Source organism: Epinephelus lanceolatus, chromosome 1, assembly GCF_041903045.1.
Source record: "Epinephelus lanceolatus isolate andai-2023 chromosome 1, ASM4190304v1, whole genome shotgun sequence".
In the NCBI taxonomy this organism is placed as follows: Eukaryota; Metazoa; Chordata; class Actinopteri; order Perciformes; family Serranidae; genus Epinephelus; species Epinephelus lanceolatus.
In genome coordinates this window covers 29,110,354-29,131,516 of record NC_135734.1, presented here as the reverse complement: position 1 = coordinate 29,131,516, position 21,163 = coordinate 29,110,354, and the positions used below count along the sequence as shown (strand labels likewise).

General features: G+C 40.3%; 3 protein-coding genes across 3 annotated transcripts; 2 read left to right on the top strand and 1 right to left on the bottom strand.

The window, feature by feature from the left end:
* Nucleotides 1–331: 331 nt before the first annotated feature.
* cav4a (caveolin 4a) lies at nt 332–4,860 on the top strand. Its single transcript, XM_033625654.2, has 3 exons — nt 332–667; nt 866–1,053; nt 3,176–4,860. Exons 1-3 carry the CDS (start codon nt 449–451, stop codon nt 3,324–3,326), a joined length of 558 nt encoding a protein of 185 aa, XP_033481545.1. The 5' UTR covers nt 332–448; the 3' UTR covers nt 3,327–4,860.
* Nucleotides 4,771–9,554, top strand: LOC117256313 (caveolin-3-like). Its single transcript, XM_033625653.2, has 4 exons — nt 4,771–4,909; nt 5,479–5,582; nt 6,045–6,189; nt 8,405–9,554. Exons 2-4 carry the CDS (start codon nt 5,488–5,490, stop codon nt 8,744–8,746), a joined length of 582 nt encoding a protein of 193 aa, XP_033481544.2. The 5' UTR covers nt 4,771–4,909; nt 5,479–5,487; the 3' UTR covers nt 8,747–9,554.
* A 1,095-nt stretch (nt 9,555–10,649) lies between these two features.
* oxtrb (oxytocin receptor b) lies at nt 10,650–20,168 on the bottom strand. The gene is made up of 3 exons (XM_033625949.2): nt 20,089–20,168; nt 18,894–19,943; nt 10,650–11,557 (listed from the first exon to the last, which is right to left on the bottom strand). The coding sequence occupies exons 2-3, from the start codon at nt 19,816–19,818 to the stop codon at nt 11,295–11,297; spliced, it is 1,188 nt and encodes a 395-aa protein (XP_033481840.2). The 5' UTR covers nt 19,819–19,943; nt 20,089–20,168; the 3' UTR covers nt 10,650–11,294.
* Nucleotides 20,169–21,163: the final 995 nt, after the last annotated feature.

Here is a 21,163-nt window from a genome sequence, read left to right as displayed (position 1 = left end):
ATGTGGAAATAATAGAGAACAGTAAGGAGGGAACTAGAATCAGGCAAGTACACCTGTGTTACTAAATATTAGAGTTGTAAGTTCTACAATGTGCACTTTAAACACCTGTTTTACTCCATCTTTTCTCTCATGCATGCAAATTTGCCGTGTGTAGTCTGTGTCTGTGTGAATGCATTCCCAGCGGGGTGTATCAGTGTATACAGAGCCATCTCTCAGTATTTATAACCTACCCTACCCTTCCTATCCCTCCCACAGCACGGGAAAATGATCTTCACTTGAAAGACCATCTGCAAATACCACGCAGGGCACTGTAATGTTCCCAATATAACCTCAGAGCACAGCCAGCTGAGGGGTCCGGTCAGCGGCCACAGTCTGAGCTGTAAAGGAAGTGACAGGCACTAACTCTGCTCTCTGGATTACCTTTTCTTCACGTGTTTGGAGGAGCACCATGATGAAAGGGGAAGATTCAGAGGAAGTAGAGATTGACTTGGAGGACGCCAGTGGTTCTGATGAATATGACAATGAGGGGGAACCTGAGACTCTGTGGAGGGCCCCTCCTGCACTGGAAGAAGAGGAGAACATTCATACGTCTACACTGGTGGAAATCAGTGACACCAAGCCTCTGATTAATGTCAGAGACCCCCGAGGCATCAATGACTGTCTCAAGGTATTGCAATCCTATGCAGCAGCTCTATTAAACATTACTTTATGCACCTTTTGTGCATTTGTCATATGCAGTGAATTAGCTGAAAAAGAAAACAGCTTGGCTGATTGCACTGCCCTCCAGTGGATATAATTTATTTCTGAGCGTGGATCAAGTTCAACAGGAACATGCATCAGCACCACTTTCTCTTTGTGTGTCCAGGTGTCATTTGAGGATGTGATTGCTGAGCCGGTGTCAGTGCGCAGTGGGGACAGAGTGTGGATCTGGAGTAATGCCCTGTTTGAGGTGTCTCGGGTTTGGGCGTACAGGATATTCACAGTGCTTCTGGCCATTCCCGTTTCAATTTTCGCCGGACTCCTCTTCGCCATCCTCAGCTGCCTGCACATCTGGTAGGTTACATCAGGCCTTCCTGCACATATTAAAGGCCCAGTGTGGAGAATTTTGGGGCATTTATTGACAAAACAAATTGTATATAATATTCATAACGATGTTTCCTTTGGTTTATATTCACCTGTATATACTGTAGGAACTGTGTTTTCATCACCTTAGAATGATGTGTTTAAATCTACATACAGGGTGTATCCTCTCACACAGAGTCTGCCATGTTCTTTCTGAAGTAGCCCAGAATCATCCTGCCCTCACCAAAAAAACAATAATCATCATAATAATAATAATAATAATAATATTTATTTGTGCCTCACAAAGTGCATAAAAATAAGACAACAAAAGTACAAATCAGGCATTAAAAGGGAAAGCTTTCCTATAAAAACATGTTTTAAGCAATGATTTAAAAACAGGTAATGTGCTAGCCAGCCTAATCTCCTCAGGTAGAGAATTCCAGAGCTTCGGGGCCTTGATGGCAAAAGCCTGGTCACCTTTAGTTACCAGCCTTGATCTAGGGACAACTAGTGAGGGTAGGCTTAACGATCTCAGTTCACTACTTGGAGCATAGTAAGAAGCTCAGCTATAACCTGGCGTTAAACCATGTTGAAATTTAAATGTTTATTTTAAGCCGGTGCCTTCCAGTGGGCATAGTAATTAATACAGGAGCAGAGGAGGAAAGACATAGCATATAAAGTGACAAAGTTCATGTAAAGTTGTACAAATCAAAGAAGCCTTCATAGGGTGGGCAGGAAGGGAGGTGGATGGGTCCAAAAACACGGGCTGTCACCCAAGAGACTGGTGTTCCTTTCCCAAAGTCAGCATTGACGTCTTGTAATAACAGTGTAGCCTAGTATGCTTGTAGGTGTTGCATGCTACCTTAGTGACATATATGACATGATACCCTGATATTTTCCTAAACTTACCTACATAGTTTTGTTGCCTAAATCTAACCTTGTAGTTGAGCGGAACTGCAAGTGTTTGATGACGTTAGGGACGTGTTTAAAGTTGTGACCGTCATTTTGGGGCCATATGGGTCATGTAGACCTAGGTTGTTTTGGATTCAGAAGAAATCAACCTACTCCGTCCTTTAGGTATAGAGTGTTGCACAGAATGAACACACCAAAAACTGGCTCTAGTGAAGACCATTCACGTCTTCATATTTTCATGCCAACCTCCGTAGTTCTCTTGCAGGCTTGGCACATGTTTCAGTTCTGCAACCTCACCACTAGATGCCACTAAAACCTACACACTAGACCTTTAAGGGAACCACAAAGACAGTGTTTCTTCCTGCTCATGGTCTCAAGTCATACAGATAGTTTGGGTTTCATTTGGCCAGGCCTTGAGCTACCCATCTGAAATTTCTGACTCCACCCCAGTGACATTGGTTTCATGGAAGTTTACGGAAGGAGGACGCACAACTCCAATATTTTTAAAAAACAAAGGGTGCAAGTTGCAGAATGATTCCAAAAACTTGTGGGCAACAGCACTCACAAAAGACAAAAAAGCCTTCTTCAGTGTATCAAACCACACTGATTCCCTGAAGAAGGCTTAGGCCGAAACGCGTCTGACCATGTGTTGCCCTATTAAATTATACATTTTGATTTTTTTTTGTCTTATGTGAGTGCTGTTGCCCACAAGTTTTTGGTTTCATGGAAGTTCGTTTGTGGTGCTCACATCCCTATAAGACACTTGCAAGCAGCCCTGTGAGACTGTGGTACTTTGAGCTAAATGCTAAAACCAGCATGCTAACATTCTCACAATGGCAAGCTCACATGCTGATGTTAAGCAGGTATAACGCTAACTATGTTTACCATCTTAGTTAGCGTGTTAGCAGCTAATATGAGGCTGATGGGAATGTCATTGTTTTGCAGGTAGTCGGTCAATCAATTTAATAGTTGTCAAACATTTTCAATGAAAACCACGAAAAGTGGCAGTAGAGGAAAATTTAGTAGATCATCAATGTAATAAGCATTTATCGTCTGGCAGCCATGACTGTCCCTACAAAATTTTGTTTCAATCCAGAATGTTGAGATATTTGACAATTTATGTAAGAAGTTTCAGAAAAACATCTTTCTTTCTGGGATCTGGGGGTTATGTTTGTAATTGCTGTGTTTCTTTCCATGACAGGATGGTTGGTCCTTGCAGCCAGTGTATCCAGATCGGCACACGCTGGCTGCAGAGGATGTGGAACATTGTGCTGGACATCATTGTGCGGCCCACCCTCACGAGTGCTGGGAGATGCTGCGGAGGCTTCAGCATTCACCTTGCCAAAGAATGACACTTAGACATCTAGACTGGGGTTGTTCGTTACACGCACTGGTGTTGTAGTCGACTGAGCTGAAGTGGGCATTGACATTTGATTCTTTAATATAAAAAATAAAATGATTATAATGACATGTTTTCCACAGTTTAGATGCTTCTGATCAAAGTCCAGCAGCATCTGCTGGTCCTTTTTAATGATCACACAAGGCTCGTGACAAGTTCAAACAATAATTTGGACCTGATACAGTGACAAATAGAAGGTGATTTAATTTTTAACTTCATCCGCAGAGGGTGAACTTTCTTTTTAGTGAGTCAAAAAGAGGATAACAATTCTTAATATCTGAAATAAGATGAAGAAAACACAGTCTCTTTAAAACCTTTCAAAACAGTGATTGATCTGAGGAAAATGAGAAAGATGAAAGTCCCTCTTTTTGTTAAAGCAGTGCTTTTTTCTCACATTGGGGTTACAGCTCTGTATGATTTTTACAATTTGATTAACTTCAGCATTGACTGTAATGCAAATGGATTGTTGTATCATCTTTATGTCATAATACTGGGGTTTGGGTTTATATTTTGGTAAAAAAAAAATTTAAGCTCCAGGAACAAAAATTTATGAGAACCTAATTTTAATTACAGAAGTTTAGGAATGTCAAACTATAAATATTTAGCTCAGGAGAAAAGAAGAAATACTTCAAATTATTGTATTCTTAGGGGAAGAAATGGCAACAATAGATATGGATAACTAATTACTCTCCACTTTATACTCATCATTGTGATTTAAACAGATATTTAAACCACTGTCTGTTACAACACTATTGCATGGATGATATTAAGGTCAGCAGGACAGGGGATATACATATGCCTTAGAAGAATATATGATGGACTCCTTTCCATGCGAATGGTGGGTGTGCACATGTTGTGCATGTTTCTGTACATGTATTGGCATAATACTAGGTTTTTGTTCATATTCTGTTATCCTATGGACTTTTGGAGTTTTCTGTTTGTGTTCCTTGTTTCATGTTATTCATTCATGTTTAATCTGCTTCCTGTTTTATTTTGTAGATTCTCTCCTCCTGTGTCGTGTCTGCTTTTACTTCCTGTCTTTGTGTGTTTTCTGTCACACCTGTCTCGTTAGTCCTTCCCTGTTCCCAGAGTCTTCCCTTCACACCTGTACTGGATTACTCTTGTTTGCTCCACCCTAGTGTTCCCTGCCACACCCTTGTTGTTTGCCAGTCCACATTTCCCTCATTTTGCCCGTGTTCACCTACTCCAGCTGTGTCTTGTTGTGATGTTTTCTGTGTGTATACCTGTGTGTTTTCCCTTTGTTCCTTGGCAGTTCCTCTGCATTCATTCCTGTGCTCATCCCTGTGTTCTTGGTGTTGTTCCCTGCTCTGTTTCCTGCCTGGTGTCTTGTGTTTTGTTAAGACTTTTTACCTGAGTTCATCGTATTGTCCCAGTTGGTTTTCGGTTAGTTTTGGTTCTTCTGTCATTTGGACTTTCTGTTACCTACATCAGCTTTATTAAAGCTTGCTTTTTGTTGAAAACGTCAACCTGCCTCTTACTCTGCATTTGGGTCCATCCTGAACTGATTTATAACAGGTATATCTCAATGTATTTCTGTGCATGTGTGTGTGTGTGTGTGTACATTCCACTTCCTCTTCCTCACCATCACAATCCTGTAAAAACAGGATGTAGCAGATTGCTTACTGATAATCGCTGTGTATTGGCTTATTCATGCCAATACACAGTCAGCAATAAAAACCAAACCACTGTTTTAAAACATCCATCACCATCTCTGTCACCTTTGGTCACACACCCACACACACACACACACACACATTTTGAGACATACATATACACACCAGTGCACGCTCATGCACATAGTGATTTTCCTGTCACTTTGTCAATGTGGATGGAAATGAATTAAACATGATCTTATACCATACTGACTGTTGTGCAGTATAGCACCTTCTTACGGCAGTGTGAACTTCAACATGCTTCCCTTAGAAAAAATTGCCATATTTTAGCAATAAACATGCTTTTTTTAATTTATCATTATTAAGTAAATGTTGATTGTGCACTGTCATATCTATAGACACCATCTGCATTTTGACTGTCTCCCTAATAAGCCTCTCTTTCACTATGCAATTCTGTCTGTCTGCCACCAGGCTGGGGAAATGAAGGCTCGATTTACAGCACAAAGAAAGTGCATCAACCACTGTTCTACCAAAACAGGAAGAAGAAAGCACTCTTGTTACCGAAAAGTATCAGTGTAAGTTCTTTGCAGTCAGTATTCCCAGTAGCAGAGTGAATGTTAGATAACCAAGATTGGAAACTGTGATAGTTGAGGCTCTGAGGGAAACAGAAAGCGATTTGGTTGTTTGTGCAACAGTGGCGCCAACAGGAACAACATGGGTGGGGGAAGCTGAAAAGTTGTGTGTTCTCACTTTAACTGTGAGTTGTCACAAAAAGGAAGGACAGTGTGTCTGTGTGTGTGTGTCTGTGTGTGTGTGTGTGTGTGTGTGTGTGTCCGTCCCTATACTTGGTGTTGCATGTCAGCAGTGCCTTCTGTATCTTTGACAGAGATAGTCATCATTGGCATTCCTGGATTGGAAAAAAAAACAAAACTGTGTGGCGTTTCAGTTCAATTGCCACTTCCAATTTTGGCTCTGACTACTGCCACGCCCACAGGGCATCTCATCACCTCTTCACAACTTTCGCTTCATTATCTCAGCTTCAGCCTGCTCCTTCAGTCAGAGACCAGGACCATGGAGTATGATAACGACAGCCACAGGCCGATGATCAGGAGGGACAGCCTCAGCAGGGAGATTGACCTCACCAACAGAGACCCCAAGCAAATCAATGAGGATGTGGTCAAGGTGAAAATAATCTGTGTTTGCTTTATTATCATAGCTGGTAAAGCAAAGGCCTGAGATAATTCTTTCTAACACTGGGTCATGGTTGACTTGTTGATTTGACTGTGTGTGTTGTCATGCACAACAGATTGTTAACTATGAAGCCTTTGCTAACATTTAATTAAACTTCAAAATTATGGAAAAATATTGGTTGCAATTTGAAGCTTTCAGTTACCTGGGAAGTTTTAAAGGGTTCATTTTGAGTAACATTTAAGCTTTAAGCCAGTCCTTAAAAAATATAGAATTTTGCGATATTACAATAAAAAATGTTTTGATACTGTCATGGGACTGTGAGGATACCTCTTTGTGAAGATATTACATGATTATTTCACTGATGTCTTCTTGTTGAAAATTGTCAGGGTTCGATGACTTGCTTGCCCACCAGGCAAGTAAACTCAGTAAACTCTGAACAGGCAAGAGTGAAATAAACAGGGTTGGAAATTATCACCAGCAACAAGCCAAATGCCTGTAAAATATGGAAGTGGCTGCTATATTTGCTTAATTTACCATCCAAAAAACAATGGTAATCTATTGAGAGGCTGGTAGATTTTTTAATCCACCTACCACAGTAGCAGGGGGACAAATAAGCTAATTTCCAACAATCAAAATAAATAATGTCTAATGTAATGTTTTCTAAAAAATAAATTGTGCACTGTATTTCTGCAATGGAGCTTTTCCAGAGATTCATGAACAAATCTGTGTCACCACCAGGTGTTAATAACTATGAAAAAAGACATACTGGACACTATATGTTACCACTATATGTTGTTGTTTTTATTCCTTTTGTTTGTTTGTTTTTTGCCCAGAAGCTAACGTTAGCCATCAAGCTGTTCCAAAGGGAGCTCTGGTGCAGTTATATCCCTTCCAGAAGCTTTGTTATTCAGCCTTGAACTGTGGAGTCTCTCTTTCGACCACCCAAAGCACTTTTTACACTACAAGTCACATTCATCCATTCACACACATATTCATACACTGGTGGCCAAGGCTACTATACAAGGTACCACCTGCTACTCAGATTTTTTTCTTTAACACTCTCACACACCCCGATGGAACAGCCATGGGGAGCAATTTGGGTTCTCAGGGATACCTCGACATGTGATCTGAAGGAGCAAGGGATCGAATTGCCGATCTTGCGATTGGTAGACGATGAACCGCTCTACCTTCTGAGCCACAGCTGACACTGAATGACTTTTGTGATTATTTATCCATTATTCCATGGTGAAAACTGTGTTGTTAGCAATCTAGCCTGAAGCTTTGAGGTTTACACAGCACAATGGGACAACAAGTGACCCCTCTTGTTTTTGGCTTAAAATGTTCCTCCAACCTTAAACTGACCAAAAAACAATGTTTAAAGGAAATGGCCACTTTTGAATGAAAATACAGACAGTACTTACTCACCCTCATGCCGACAAGAAGTCCAGTGTATAGTTTTTTTAATCCACAAAACTTGTTTGGGGTATCGGAGGATAACAGCTAGCCGGAATAACAGCTACACTTGAAATGCATGGAACCCACATTTTGAAAATGTAACAAAACTCCGCTAATGCATTTCAAAAACGTTAGAACGGCTCGTCCGTCGTAATCCAAGTGCCCTGAAGCCACGGCATGCAAAATTGACTTGAAAAGACGTAATTTACTCAGAGTACAGACTGTATAAAATAATGCTTAGACCCAAAAAGAATATGGTGACAAATCACATCAGATTTATTTTTAATAACGGTATGTTTTTTGAGTCATCATTTTTCTTTTTTATTATCATGATAAATACAGCATTGTAGACCTTTTATTGTGATATTATCGTACCATGAGTTTTTGGTATTGTTACATCCAGATTCAATTTTTCTTTTGCAGAGGGCTTCAGATCTCTGCTGCTGACACATCTACCACTACAGTGACAGTCAAAGCACTGAAAAAAATGCATTTGTTTCCAGAAACAGTGTCTCTTACTCAGGATAATCCACAGTCTTTACTATGAATCGTTTCCATTATAATATAAATATCATCATATTATGTACTTGATGTCTCATTTTGAGGTCTGTGTATGTGTACTGTACTGCCTGGCTAAATGCTGCCTGGAGTAATTGGAAAAACAAGTTTATTTGTGATTTGTGTGAACTGACCATTTAAGCCTGTATAACCAAACACAGTAAATCAATGAACCCTCTCTGTATTGCCGTAGGTCTCCTTTGAAGATGTGATCGCAGAGCCTGCTGGGACACACAGTCTGGGTGGAGTGTGGAAAGCCAGCTACGTCACCTTCACAGGGTCAAAGTACTGCTGTTATCGCATCCTAACCACCTTGTTTGGCATCCCTTTGTCAGTGTTCTGGGGCTTTGCGTTTGCTTGTCTGTCATTCTGGCACATCTGGGCTGTTGCTCCCTTCATTAAGACTGTTATGCTTGAGTTACAATGCCTGACTCAACTCAACTCAATGTTCATACGCACCTACGTTAGCCCACTCTTTGAGGCAATGGGGAAGATATACAGCGATGTGAGGGTTTTCTTACACAAGGAGGGGTAAGTGCTGAGTAGCTGCTTTACTCTGGCATGAAGACCATTTACTGGACATTTCACTGACTTTGACAAGATCCACGAAACATCAGGTGGCAAAAATGACAAGATGCGTGTCATTTTTGTTTGTTAGTTCACATGTTGAGCTGATTTAATGTCTATTACTGGATGGAATTATACTAATGTCCTGTTTTATTAACACAATGAAAATTGTCTAAGCATGAATTTCACTCTTTTTACTCTATATTGATGCATGGGTGGATTATAAGACAGTGGGCTCCTGGGCCTAACACCTCTGCTACACAGAAGCAAGACGGTTTTATGTCTCCTTGTGGCTATTTTGTGTCCATTTGTAGCCATTTTTTTTGTCTCTTTGATATAATTTTGTGTCTCTTTGATATACTTTTGTGTCTATTTGTAGTCATTTTGAGCGTCTTCTTGGGGGGAAGGGGTGAGGGGTGCTGACACTGTGGGCCCCTGGGCCTGTGCCACATAGACATGGTCAGTAATCCATCCATGTATTTATTTAAGCTGTCAAACTTCAAATAAATCATGTTTTAAGTTCCTAAAATGGTTCCTTGCACTAAATTAAAGTAATTTCCCACATACCATGACAGAAAGATTGAGCATCAGTGAGTTGTGTCAGATGTTAGACTCTAATGACTCTAAAACTAAATGTGAAAGTGAGTTCTCGTGTTCCCACATGGTCTTGTTGGACAACCTTCCAGGTTATATAAAATTAAAGAAATGTTGAAACACACCCAGTAAGCCAAGACTGCACACTATCTGATCCAGATATAACATTCTTCATATGTTGAGTATAAACAGTTGGCACAATGCCTTGAATCTAGAGCATAAGAAACAGAGCAATAAACAGAGTGGCCACAGGGGGGAACTATTATTCTAGTTTGATCCCAACGAGATAAACAGCACTTCAATGTGCATGGAAGTCCAGGTACCTTATTACTCTCAAATCCCAACCACCTAGAGAAGAAGAGATGAAATTGATAAGACATATAGACACACACACACACAAGGATCAGTGGAAAGTATTTACAAAATGAATTTCATATCACATCATAAAAGACAAACACTGGTCGATCTGTAGCACAGGAAAGTCTGCTGAGAACATGCTGAAACCAGCCTCACTGTTTGGATTTTGGCTTTGCAAATATTTGCATTAAGCCAAACCTCAAAAGTAGGTATTATCTCGATAACCTTAATATCATTTATACATATCAATATATTGGATTTATTCACCCATATAATATAATAACTATAAAATGCCTGTACACAAAATAATGCTGCTTTAAAGGTGTAAATAATCATTACAGTCACTGAATTAATGCCCATTCGCACGGAGCTTAAAATATTTTTGTAATCTAATCCTTTAATAACCTCACATTTTGGATTTGCTGCACCTTGTACTTCATTATGCTTAACTTAAACCTGTCCTCATTTCCGGACACACTACACTGAAACTTTAATATTGTATTGTTGCAGCATTTCACACAGGCCAATTAGGTGTGACGGACTGTACCTAAAAGACATTCCTAGCTTGGAATAGAGCAACAAAAATTCAGATACGTCACATTATTTGCAATTTTGCATTTGCGCAGCCATGTTCAGGCATTGAAATGAATAGTATTTAACAGTGATCCCTAGAGCAGTGGTTCCCAACTGGTGGGTCGTGGTCCAAAAGTGGGTCACGGATCCATTCTGAACGGACCACAAGGGGCTCTGGAACATTCCAAGTTTGTAAAAAACACACTTTATTTTTAAGTAGAGTGAATTTCTGGCACAGAAATTACTAATTGGGAACCACTGCCCTAGAGTATAGAGTTACAAAACACTGAACGAAAGCTTCTTTGTTTGTAGTTTTGTTTTTGCACAACAATGTTCAGGCATTGAAATAAACTGTTTTATATTTTATTACACACATGACCGATAAAAATAAATCCATCGTCCCGACATAAGGACATCATTTTTTCCCAAAACTACAAACTGTTCAAAGACAATGCTTAGTTTTTTTATACTTTTCAGATCCTACTAACTAAATTAAAAATGCATACCAAACAAAAGCATGGATCTCAGGAGGTTAAAATGCATTAAGAATTAACTGACTTGACGAAAGAATTCCTTGTGCAACATCATTATAATTTGTGTTATAATTACTTGTCTTTTAAAGTAAAATCAGGACAACTGTTGAAACAAGAATTTAAGGTTTAAGACTAAAGGACAGAGGCATATAAACAACTTTTAAAATGCTTATGGTTGTTTAGGATACATCTTAAAAAGCTACAGTGTAAGAGAAATATATGGTTTGCAGGTGCAAAGGGAGTCCAGAAGACAAGTGGTAATATGAGAAAGCAAAAGTCATGCATCGATACAGATCTTTGCAGGAGATTTACAATGTCTACTTTGCTCAATTTAAAAAAAAAATTGTTGCAGTTGCCACCACAGTGCCACTGCAGATGCTTAAACGCCTGACATGTGAGACTTGCATGATTGCCGGATTGCTCGACTACAGGAAGCCTGGATGGCTTTCAACTGGCTCTTCAGTGTCCCGGTCCCCCTGTGCTGGATGTGTGTGTGAGGCTCCTCTGGCTGCCCGTGATCTTGATGACGCAAGTAGGGGATTTGCTTTTGTGCCTGCACTGTCGATCACAGCTGGAGGAGGAAGCTGTCAGGTACTCTCTACAGCAGCAGAAGAAGCATTGCATCAGGTCATGGAAGAGGTGACCGGCAAAGAACATGTAGATCCAGGGGTTACAGCAGCTGTTGAGACTGGCCAGCAACATGGCGATGATGAAGGCCATCTCTAAGGACAGAGACAGAGAGAGAGAGAACAACATGTGCTTGATATTTTTGATGAATATGTATATTCTTACAGCATGAATGAAGGACGCTGAGTCAATCTCAGATACACATTTACTCAGTAATGCACCAAATCTGCTGCTGCAAACTGTCCTAGACAAATGCACCATTCTCTCCACTTTGAGTTACATTCTCTACAAAATGAAACAACATATTTGTGAGGCATCTTCAAAGACTTCCATCCTCAGCAGGAGCTGGGTTTGGAGCTGTGCGCCACAGGCAGGGTAGATAAGTCAGAAAGCACCAAGAGATGGACTAAAATGTTGTTGCTTTTCATTTGTTGGCAAGGATAAAAATATAAGATATCACTGGCCTTGTCCTTTGAAAAAAAATTGAAAAACCTTGTCCCTGACTAGCAACTTGGCCAGGGTGTACCTCGCCTTTCACCCAGTGCATGCTAGCATAGGCTCCAGCCCCCTGTTGCCCTGAATAGGATAAGCACTTTAGAAAAGAAATGGATGGATGGATTTTTAGAAAGCCTCTAAAGTAGCAGGTTTTCCTCCATTCCAATAAGATGTAATCACCTGGTTGTGGGCCAAAGTCCAAATTCAGTGTGTGTATGCTTTGTTTGGTCCTTCCAGCTGCACTTTTAAAGGGACAGTTCAACCCCAAATCAAAAATACATATTCCCAGCAGCAAGCAGCAGTTGATTCCCCAGATGATCCACTTTGTTTGAACCAATCCAATGGCATCCAGTCATAAGCAGTATGATTATTGTAAATGTAATATATTACTGCATTGCGTTTGGTAAAGAGCACATTATGACTTGTTTAGGACTTGAAACTCAAAGTTTGGGACTTGGGACTTGACTGGGGACTTTTCACTCTGGGACTTGCCTCAGGACTTGAGTCCAAAGACTTGAGACTCACTTATGACATGCAAAACTATTGCTTGTCCAACCAGGTCTCACTCCGAAGTCGTAGAAGTCTGGTGCTTGGTCAATGACTTGCAGTGTCAGACACTGACAGAAAAGCTGTCCTTTAACGTCGGAATGATACAGCTGGTCGCCATTATAGTTTAATGGCACTTGGCGGTACTTGCCAAACCCTGTTCTTTTATCCTAAACCTAACCACGTGGTTTTTTTGCCGAAACCCACCCATGTGCAAAGGGCGAAAGAACGTAAATTCACAGTGTTTTACCAATAGTGTATTTATTTTGAAAGAGACTGTATATAAACAGTAAATTTCCTGTGACAACGGAAGTGTATTTTGATAAGAGTTTGTCAGTGAAGATTCAAGTCATCCAGGTCATGGTAATCATAAGTGCTATATCGTAGGCAACTGGACTTGCTTGCGTTTCTTGAAGACGTTTCGCCTTTCATCCAGGAAGCTTCTTCAGCACTAAATGACTGGTACATTGTTAATGGCTCTGAAACTAAGAGCTCACGTGACCCCGACTCTGCAAGGGTTCACACCCACACAGGGTTTAAAGCCTGACACTCCGTACCAGTCATTTAGAACTGATAAGCTTCTTGGATGAGAGGCGAAACATCTTCAAGAAACGCAAGCAAGTCCAGTTGCCTATGATATAGCATTTACGATATTTTGAAAGTAGACAACGCCTGTAACAGGCAGAACTTGACACAGTGTCCCAGAATGCCAAAAGCCAATGCACCCAGTGTACCTTTCATGTCCTATCTGGATTTGGAAAATCCATGACCACACGTCGATATGTGGTGAGGTCAGAATGAGAATGTGTTGACTTGTCCCACCTCTACTAAACAGCATGCTTTAGCATCCCAACAGGCTAAGCTGCTGATGTGGCTGTAAACATTTGTTCAAAATGTATTAACATATCTAAGTACAGTGGTGTAGTGGAGGGTATACTCAGGTATACGGGGTATACCCACTTCTTTTTCTACCACTACACCACTGTCTAAGTCTACAAGTTTAACCAAGACGCAACAAGCCACACAAACACACAGGGCAGGTTTGGACTCTTCATTTAATTTCTACTTTAAACATAGACCTATCTACCCTTGTTCAGGGCAGCTGCACTTAAATCATTTACAGCGAAATTTATGAACTGACATGCTGAGGCAGTTCAGACGACCCTAAAAAAACATTTGGGATTAAAGCTTAAAAAAACATGGAAGGTTGATGGATGCCACACAAATAGGATTTTTAGCTGCCTGACAGAAAACTGATAAATGACTTCAATTAAGAGGCTGTCCTGGATGGAAAAATACACCTTATTTTCCTCATTCATTCAAGTGATTAAATTTCCAATCGTTAGAGACACAGAGCACATTGAGGGAGCACGCCATGTGAACAGCGGAAAAGTGGAAGACTTCCAGGTCTTTTTTTCTAATCCTTGATGGAGCGAGAGAGATTTAGTGCGTGTTGTCTTCTTCTCTCCTTAAGTGAAACTGCTGACCTGTTCATGCCGCTCTGCTTCTCTATAGTCCTTTGCTTTATTGTGAGAGGTGTGCTGTGCGAAGTGTCAACCAAATGACCCGTCAGAATTATGAGACGTGTTCAACAGATAAGTCCAACACCCCGTCCAGAGTTGGGAGATTTCTTGATGCTGTGAGGAGCAGAGTTCTCTTGAGGGGAAATGTCACAAAAAGACAGCTTTCAAACTTCTTTTTAAAATTTTCCGCACTGGTATCGTTCACTTTGACAGTACATCCAACACTTTCTTGTGCTGCCAGGAATGAGAGAAGAAACATCCATCTTGGCCTCTTTTTCGATATAATCATGATGTGCAGCTCTTCTGAGATTGACGTTGGAAAAATGGAAGCAGGGTGATGTTGATTTCAAAGGGGGGACTGTGATGATACTGTCATCATTTACTTGATAAAGAATGACTGCTGTATCTAAGTTGATTATTAAAAGTTAAACAAACATTCCCCAACTGTACAAAGTCAGCTTCTCCATCACTGTTACTGTTTTCACTGCAGGTTTGAAAATGTGAAGTTCAGGCTCAGGAGAAGAGTGTTTGTTGTTAGGCAAGGCAAGGCAATTTTATTTATATAGCACCATTCATACACAAGGCAATTCAATGTGCTTTACAAGAGAAATATGTTAAGATAAAACATTAAAGGAACAATAGATCATTAAAAACAAAAGCTAAAAGCAAGAAAAACAGTGCAGAAAATGCATTTAGTTAGTCTTTGAAGCTCAGCAACAAGAAATTCACATGCAAGGAGTCAAAATTGAATGACGTTACTTCAAAGAGTATGCAGTAGGTCAGCAGAGATAAGAAAGTAGTGTTTTTTAAATTATCTTCACTGGGTTTGGACAGAAGATTTGATAAGTTGTCTTTGAAATGGTATTCATAACAGCTGATTTACATATTCAAACCTACCAGTTCACCTTTCATGAAAGTGCGTCAGATCCAAAGATCATATTGAGAAATTTTAAATTAATAGCATCTTTGCTTCTCCCATCTCTTCTTCTTTCTCCCAATCACATATGTATACTAAATATTTGTTACTTCTTGCTTACTTTAGTTATTTTTTCTTATAATTTACTTAGTTTACCTTTAGTGTGCAATTATTCTCTACATATTTACTGAAACCAACACACTCTCACTCCCAACTCATCCCATATCGCCACTGGGTCAGTAAATTTTCACGTCTACATATGATGCACTATGTGTCCTGGGTGTATCTGTTGTTGATGTGCTGGAACGTTATGTCAGTTTACGTCTGTTACATGCATTGTGTCCTTTCAAACGCACTTCCATTTTCACAGGAAATGTACAGTTCCTGCTTGTTAGATGCAAACAGTCTTTTTCTAAATAAACGTACAATGTTGGTAAAACACCTTACATTCACATTTATTTCACTGTGTGAAAAAACTACGTGGTTAGGTTTAGGCAACAAAGGCACAAGGTTACATTTAGAAAAATCCATCATGGTTTGGCTCTGCATTCATACGGGAAGACAACATCGGTCTCCTGGGTGAAAGTCCTGTCTTGTTGGACCCATTCTCCACCCCTCCCACCCTGCCTTTACAGACTTTGCAGGTCTTCAAATTACATTAAGGTGTGGTGGCATTTCAAACTGTTGTTGTCTGGTATTAAGTGACACTGCCTGATGGCGTATCACACTGCCAAGAAAGGAAGCCTGTTTCTCGTCTGTGTCTGATGCAGAAATCATTGACCATGTGGTGGAATTTGAGGACTGCGAAATGAGAACAAATTGTGAAACTGTCACTATATTCACAAAGTAGTACACGAGACAGATAATCTGTGGAAAATAATATCTAACAGTCATCATCTCCCCTGCCTACTTTATTTTCTTGTAGCATTTCTAATGGCTTTACCGCATGTGAGCAAAAACAGCCAATCAGAGCTGAGGAGTCTGTAATGCAGCTGTCAATCATGCCAATCACTGCTCATGAATTGAGGTCAAACTGTTAAACTAGGCAAAATATGAATCAAGATCTGCATTATGCATTGTCTAGATGATGCAGTAACTGAATCTTGATTCATATTTAACCAGCACTGCCTTGTTTGACAGTTTTACCGAGTTCAAAAGCAGTGATTGACATAATTGACAACTGTGTTTGAGACTCCTTGGCTCTGACTGGTTGTTTTGTGGTTTTTGCAAATGCCATTAAGAGCACTATGAGGAGGTAGAGGAGCATATTTTTTCACAGACTCTCCTTTGTGTACTACTCTCAGGATATAGCAACAGTTACCAAAAAATAACCATTTGTCATATTGGCTGAAAATATTACCTACTGTAGCTTTAATTTATAGAGTGACCAAAGTTTTATAGTGTCACTGTCCAATGAAAACCACGAATCACCAAATTTGGTGATTTTTATTTTTAAACTGAAAAGTTTTGTATTCCTTTATCAGTTCAGAAGACTCTCCTTCTCCTTAAGCTGAATAAACCAATAAAAAAACACAGTGTTTCTACGATGTGAATAGCCTAGTGGCTGAGTCCATCCATCACAACAATAGCAGGGCCTCTATGACAACATGCACTCCAGTGTACAGTGCACACATTCTTGGCTTTGATGTGTTTATTTTCCTAATTTTGTACAAATCTGCTTGGAAGAAGACTAAAGTCAGATGTTGGTTAGCTTGGCTAAGTCTGGACATATCTGAATCTCTGACTGCTCTGAATGAACACTCATCCAATTTCACTCACTTAACATCACTTGAAAGGTTATGGAGCATATCTGCTCCCCTGCTCTTGGCCTCTCTAATGGCAAACGCATGAGATATGAGGGGTAAATCTACACAAACTATGCAGTTAAATGGAAATTATATAAACCACCACTGGGAACAGAGAGAGGAACTCTTTGATGTCCTGGTACAGTTACTCTCCCAGTGGCTCTGAAGACTTTCTGTAAACTGATAGCCACTGTAAATGACACTCTCATTCATCTGCGCTCGCTCTGGGGAAGTCTGAAGTTAAACACCATTGTGTTGCCTTGAATGTGAAATGAATTGTTTATATATTCCCAGATATATTTTATGAGGTGGAAGAATGACCTTTGTATCATGATGCACTTAGTGCTGAGATATTGCCGCAGAAAGGGTGATTTTTCTTACATCACATGCTTTATGGGCAGTAAATTCACAAATATAAATCCTGTGCAGAGATGATCGACTCATTGTGACACCAAGCACTTGGGACATCGTAAAAGAGGGGTAATATCTTCATAAACTGATAAGTGTATGAGGCAAATGGCTGCTTTTGGTGAATGGACAAGACATTTATGTCAGGTTTATCTGTTCATCTGTTGTGCATTTGCAGTGGTGGATCTTGCTATCGGTGACAGAGGCAACACTCTAGGGTGCCGCTCAGAGGGAGCGTGCCAAAAGTGCTCCACCACCTATATTTCTTCTTTTCTTGTTCTTCTTCTAGTTAGGGGCCAGGCATGCAGTCCTGCCAGGACCCACTTGTTTTCCTGCTCGTTCTTCCTTCCTCTTCTTCTTCTTCTTCTTCTTCTTTTTCTTCTTCTTCTGAGGAAATCCTTCTTCCCATGTGCGAAAAATCACCAAACTCCCACAATTTTTGCTCAATTGACACCAAACTTGCTACAGAGCATCTTCAGACTGTCCTACACATATTGTCCACACAGATTTTTGATTTATCAAAAATTAAGCCTACAGTACATTAAGATGTTTGACTGTAAACAGTACTGTAAACATATACTTGCAAATTCTTGCTAAATAAGTTTTCAATGTTCATGAAAAAAATTAACAAAAATTTGGAGTCATAGATGATGTTTGGCAAATATCAGAATTTTATATCCAAAACTGATGTCATGTGAACCATTGCTGTCAATGGGAATAGAGCATCTTTACACATCAGTTTTTCACTTATGGAGTAAATCAATCATTGTTAAAAACAAATTAACAACATCTCCATGCTGTCTAGATGCAAGATGTGTATTTTCAGATCTTTGTCTTGGTAACTGAATTTATGACAGCAGTTTCAAAATTGCCACATATGAGTTGTCACTTGCTGATTAGCTCAGTCAGATAGAAGCTTCTCCTTGGTGTCAGAGGTTGTGAGTTCAAGCCTCAAGTGATGCAAAATGTATGTTGTAATGGCATCTTTCTTGTTGTCTTCCTATTCTGCCTCTTGTTGCTCAGAATTGCCTAAATTTGCCTAAAATTGCCCAGCCCCAACCATTACTGTGCAGCAGCTATAATTCTTATTATTATTATCATTCATTCATACATTCATTTATTTTCTGAAGCAGCTTGTCCTGTTGGCGGTCGCAGGGGGGGCTGAAGCCTATCCCAGCTGACATTGGGCGAGAGGCGGGGTACACCCTGGACAGGTCGCCAGACTATCACAGGGCTGACACATAGAGACTGACAACCATTCACACTCACATTCACACCTACGGACAATTTAGAGTCACCAATTAACCTGCATGTCTTTGGACTGTGGGAGGAAGCTGGAGTACCCACGCTGACACAAGGAGAACATGCAAACTCCACACAGAGGGCTCCCCCAGCCCAGGGTTATAACTAGCAACTCTCTTGCTGTGAGGCAACAGTGCGTAACATAATTATTGGTATTATTTTTTGTTGTTATTATTATTATATTGTTTGACATTTTAAAAAAAAAAACTGAACATAGTACAACAAAAGCCATCCTCCTTGCAGTACAAAAAAAGTAAAAGTTATAAAACAACTAATATAACAATAAAAATGCATCTATATAATAATAATAATAATAATAATAATAACAATAAAAATGTCCAGTACTGTGTATTGGTAAATAAATAAATACATAATAAGTAAATGAATAAATAAATCAATAAAATCAAATGAAATGAAACACTGAGTGTGCCTTTACCTTCTCTTGGTGCAGCAGGATCCCATGCAGACCACATCTGGACAAAGAAGAAAGGAGTCCAGCACACAATGTAGGCAAGGACCACAACAAATGTCATTTTCACTGTGCGGATCTTTGCTTTGGAGATGAGCCTCACGCTGCTCACTCGACAGAGGGGATGAGCGCCTTTGGAGGGCCTTGGAGTGAGAGCCAAGAAGTGATCCCTTCTGGTTTTTAAATTGAAATTCTGCCATATTTTAAAACATATCAATCCATAGCAGATGCTTAGAATTGCCACTGGGAGAATGTAAATGCTGAGACTCATCCATGTGATGTATGCTTTGGCCCCCCATGGTTGTATGAAGTCCCCCCAGCAGTCATACTCTCCGTTCCCGACGTCCCTCACAGAAAATATGTATGCTTGAGGAGTGCTGAAGATCAGGCTGAGCATCCACGAGGCGATCACACAGAAGCGATCTTGTTTTTTGTGCACCGAGCGGAGAGGCTGGCAGATTGCTAAGCACCTGTCGATGGACATCAGGACGAGCACGTAGGTAGACGCAAACATCCCCACCACCTGGAGGTATTTAACCAGCCTGCACAGCAAATCCGGCCCGTAGAAGCGAAACGTGATATCCCAAATGAGTTGTGGCAAGACCTGAAAGACTGCAACGACAAGGTCTGCGATGCTCAGGTGTTTCATGAAGTAATACATCCGAGACTGGCTGTGCTTGGAGGTGTGGATGGCCCACAGGACGCACAGGTTGCCGGTCAGAGCGAGCAGCAGCACCAGGACCAGGACGGCAACTTCCACTTTTGCCACTTCTTCATTTCGTTTTAAAGGGTTCATTGTGGTGTTTCCTAAGTTGCTGTCATTGCCACGACTTGAGTTGCTCCAGGAAACATTCTGCGACCAACTATTCTGCTCGCGTAAAAGGTCCTCCATCGTGCGCAAAAGCGCCACTTTGGCGCAGCAGCAGTCACATCACAAGACAGATTGAGGACCGTTATCCGCTGTGTGGCAGTTGCCCCTCGGGTTTAATTACTGTTTAATCCAAAAAGCAGTGTCGCCTGCAGAGGAACACAATTTAACAGTTCACTTAACAAAAACTCTGATTAATTGCACACTCATCCTAATCCTTTAAACTATTAAAACTTAACAAATATATTAAATCTCCCAACCATACACACGTGATTTTGTTCACACGTAGCTTACCTATTAAGCGATCCTTTGCAGTATTATTTTGGGATCTCGGAGCACTGCAGTCCTCATCCCTTGCTGCACCCAGATTGATGTGTGGTTTGCAGAAGCTCTGTATCCTACCACTGTCACTAACCCCCTCCCCTCATCTAATTTTCTTCGAAAGGAACTGAGCAGAGTGCACGTTGTAACTCTCTCTTTCTCCCTCCCCTGTACATTGTTTAAGTTTTGACTTCATGAAGCGCTTTGTAAAATCAAATATCCCCAAACAGCATTTGGGCGATGTTATCTCATATTGCATGCGTCAATCCTTATAGCATCTACATGATTTGAAGTGATCCCTTGTTAGAATCAAAAGGAGGAAAATTCCACTGTGATCCAGCAGAGCCTTAAAGGGTAACTTGTTTTCCAAAGAAAGCCACTAAATACGGAAAGAGATGTTATCTGGGGCTGGAACAGTATGTTTTGGTAAGATATAATTACACCTAAGTAAACTGTGCTGTAAACTGGTACTTTATATGCACAAGCTCAATCAGTGTGGCAGGAGAAGTCAAAAAGCATCAGCGTGCCAGGGCAGAGAGTAATTCAATCCAGTTGCACATCAAACAAGCAAAAAAAAAAGGGTGATTGTGACATTTGTGTGTGTCCAAATGCAACCATAGCAAACTGCTGTCAAAGATAACTAACTCCCTGAGGCGATATTAAATTCCCCAAATTCCTCCCCGGAAGTCAAGTCAAGGAAGGATTCCTGCTCTAAACTGACGCCTCACTCAAAATAACCTCTTCCTTTTTTGGACCCATGCACTAAATAGAGATAAAAGACACTTCAAGTCACTAAAACAACCATAATGTATTTATTCCCTTGCATCCTATTTAAAATAATCATTTTATTGTTGTTCCATTAGCAAAATAACCTGACCGCATCTGCCCTCTGAACAGAAAAACTTAAGATTATCTTGCCTTTGCATGTTTCTGAAACTGACACAAGTTATATAAACATTTAAACATTAAAACCTATAAATTAAATGTGAACCTGGGTTTTTCTTATTTATGCTTAGCCTCAAAGAATCAGGTGACTTTTGCTTTTGCT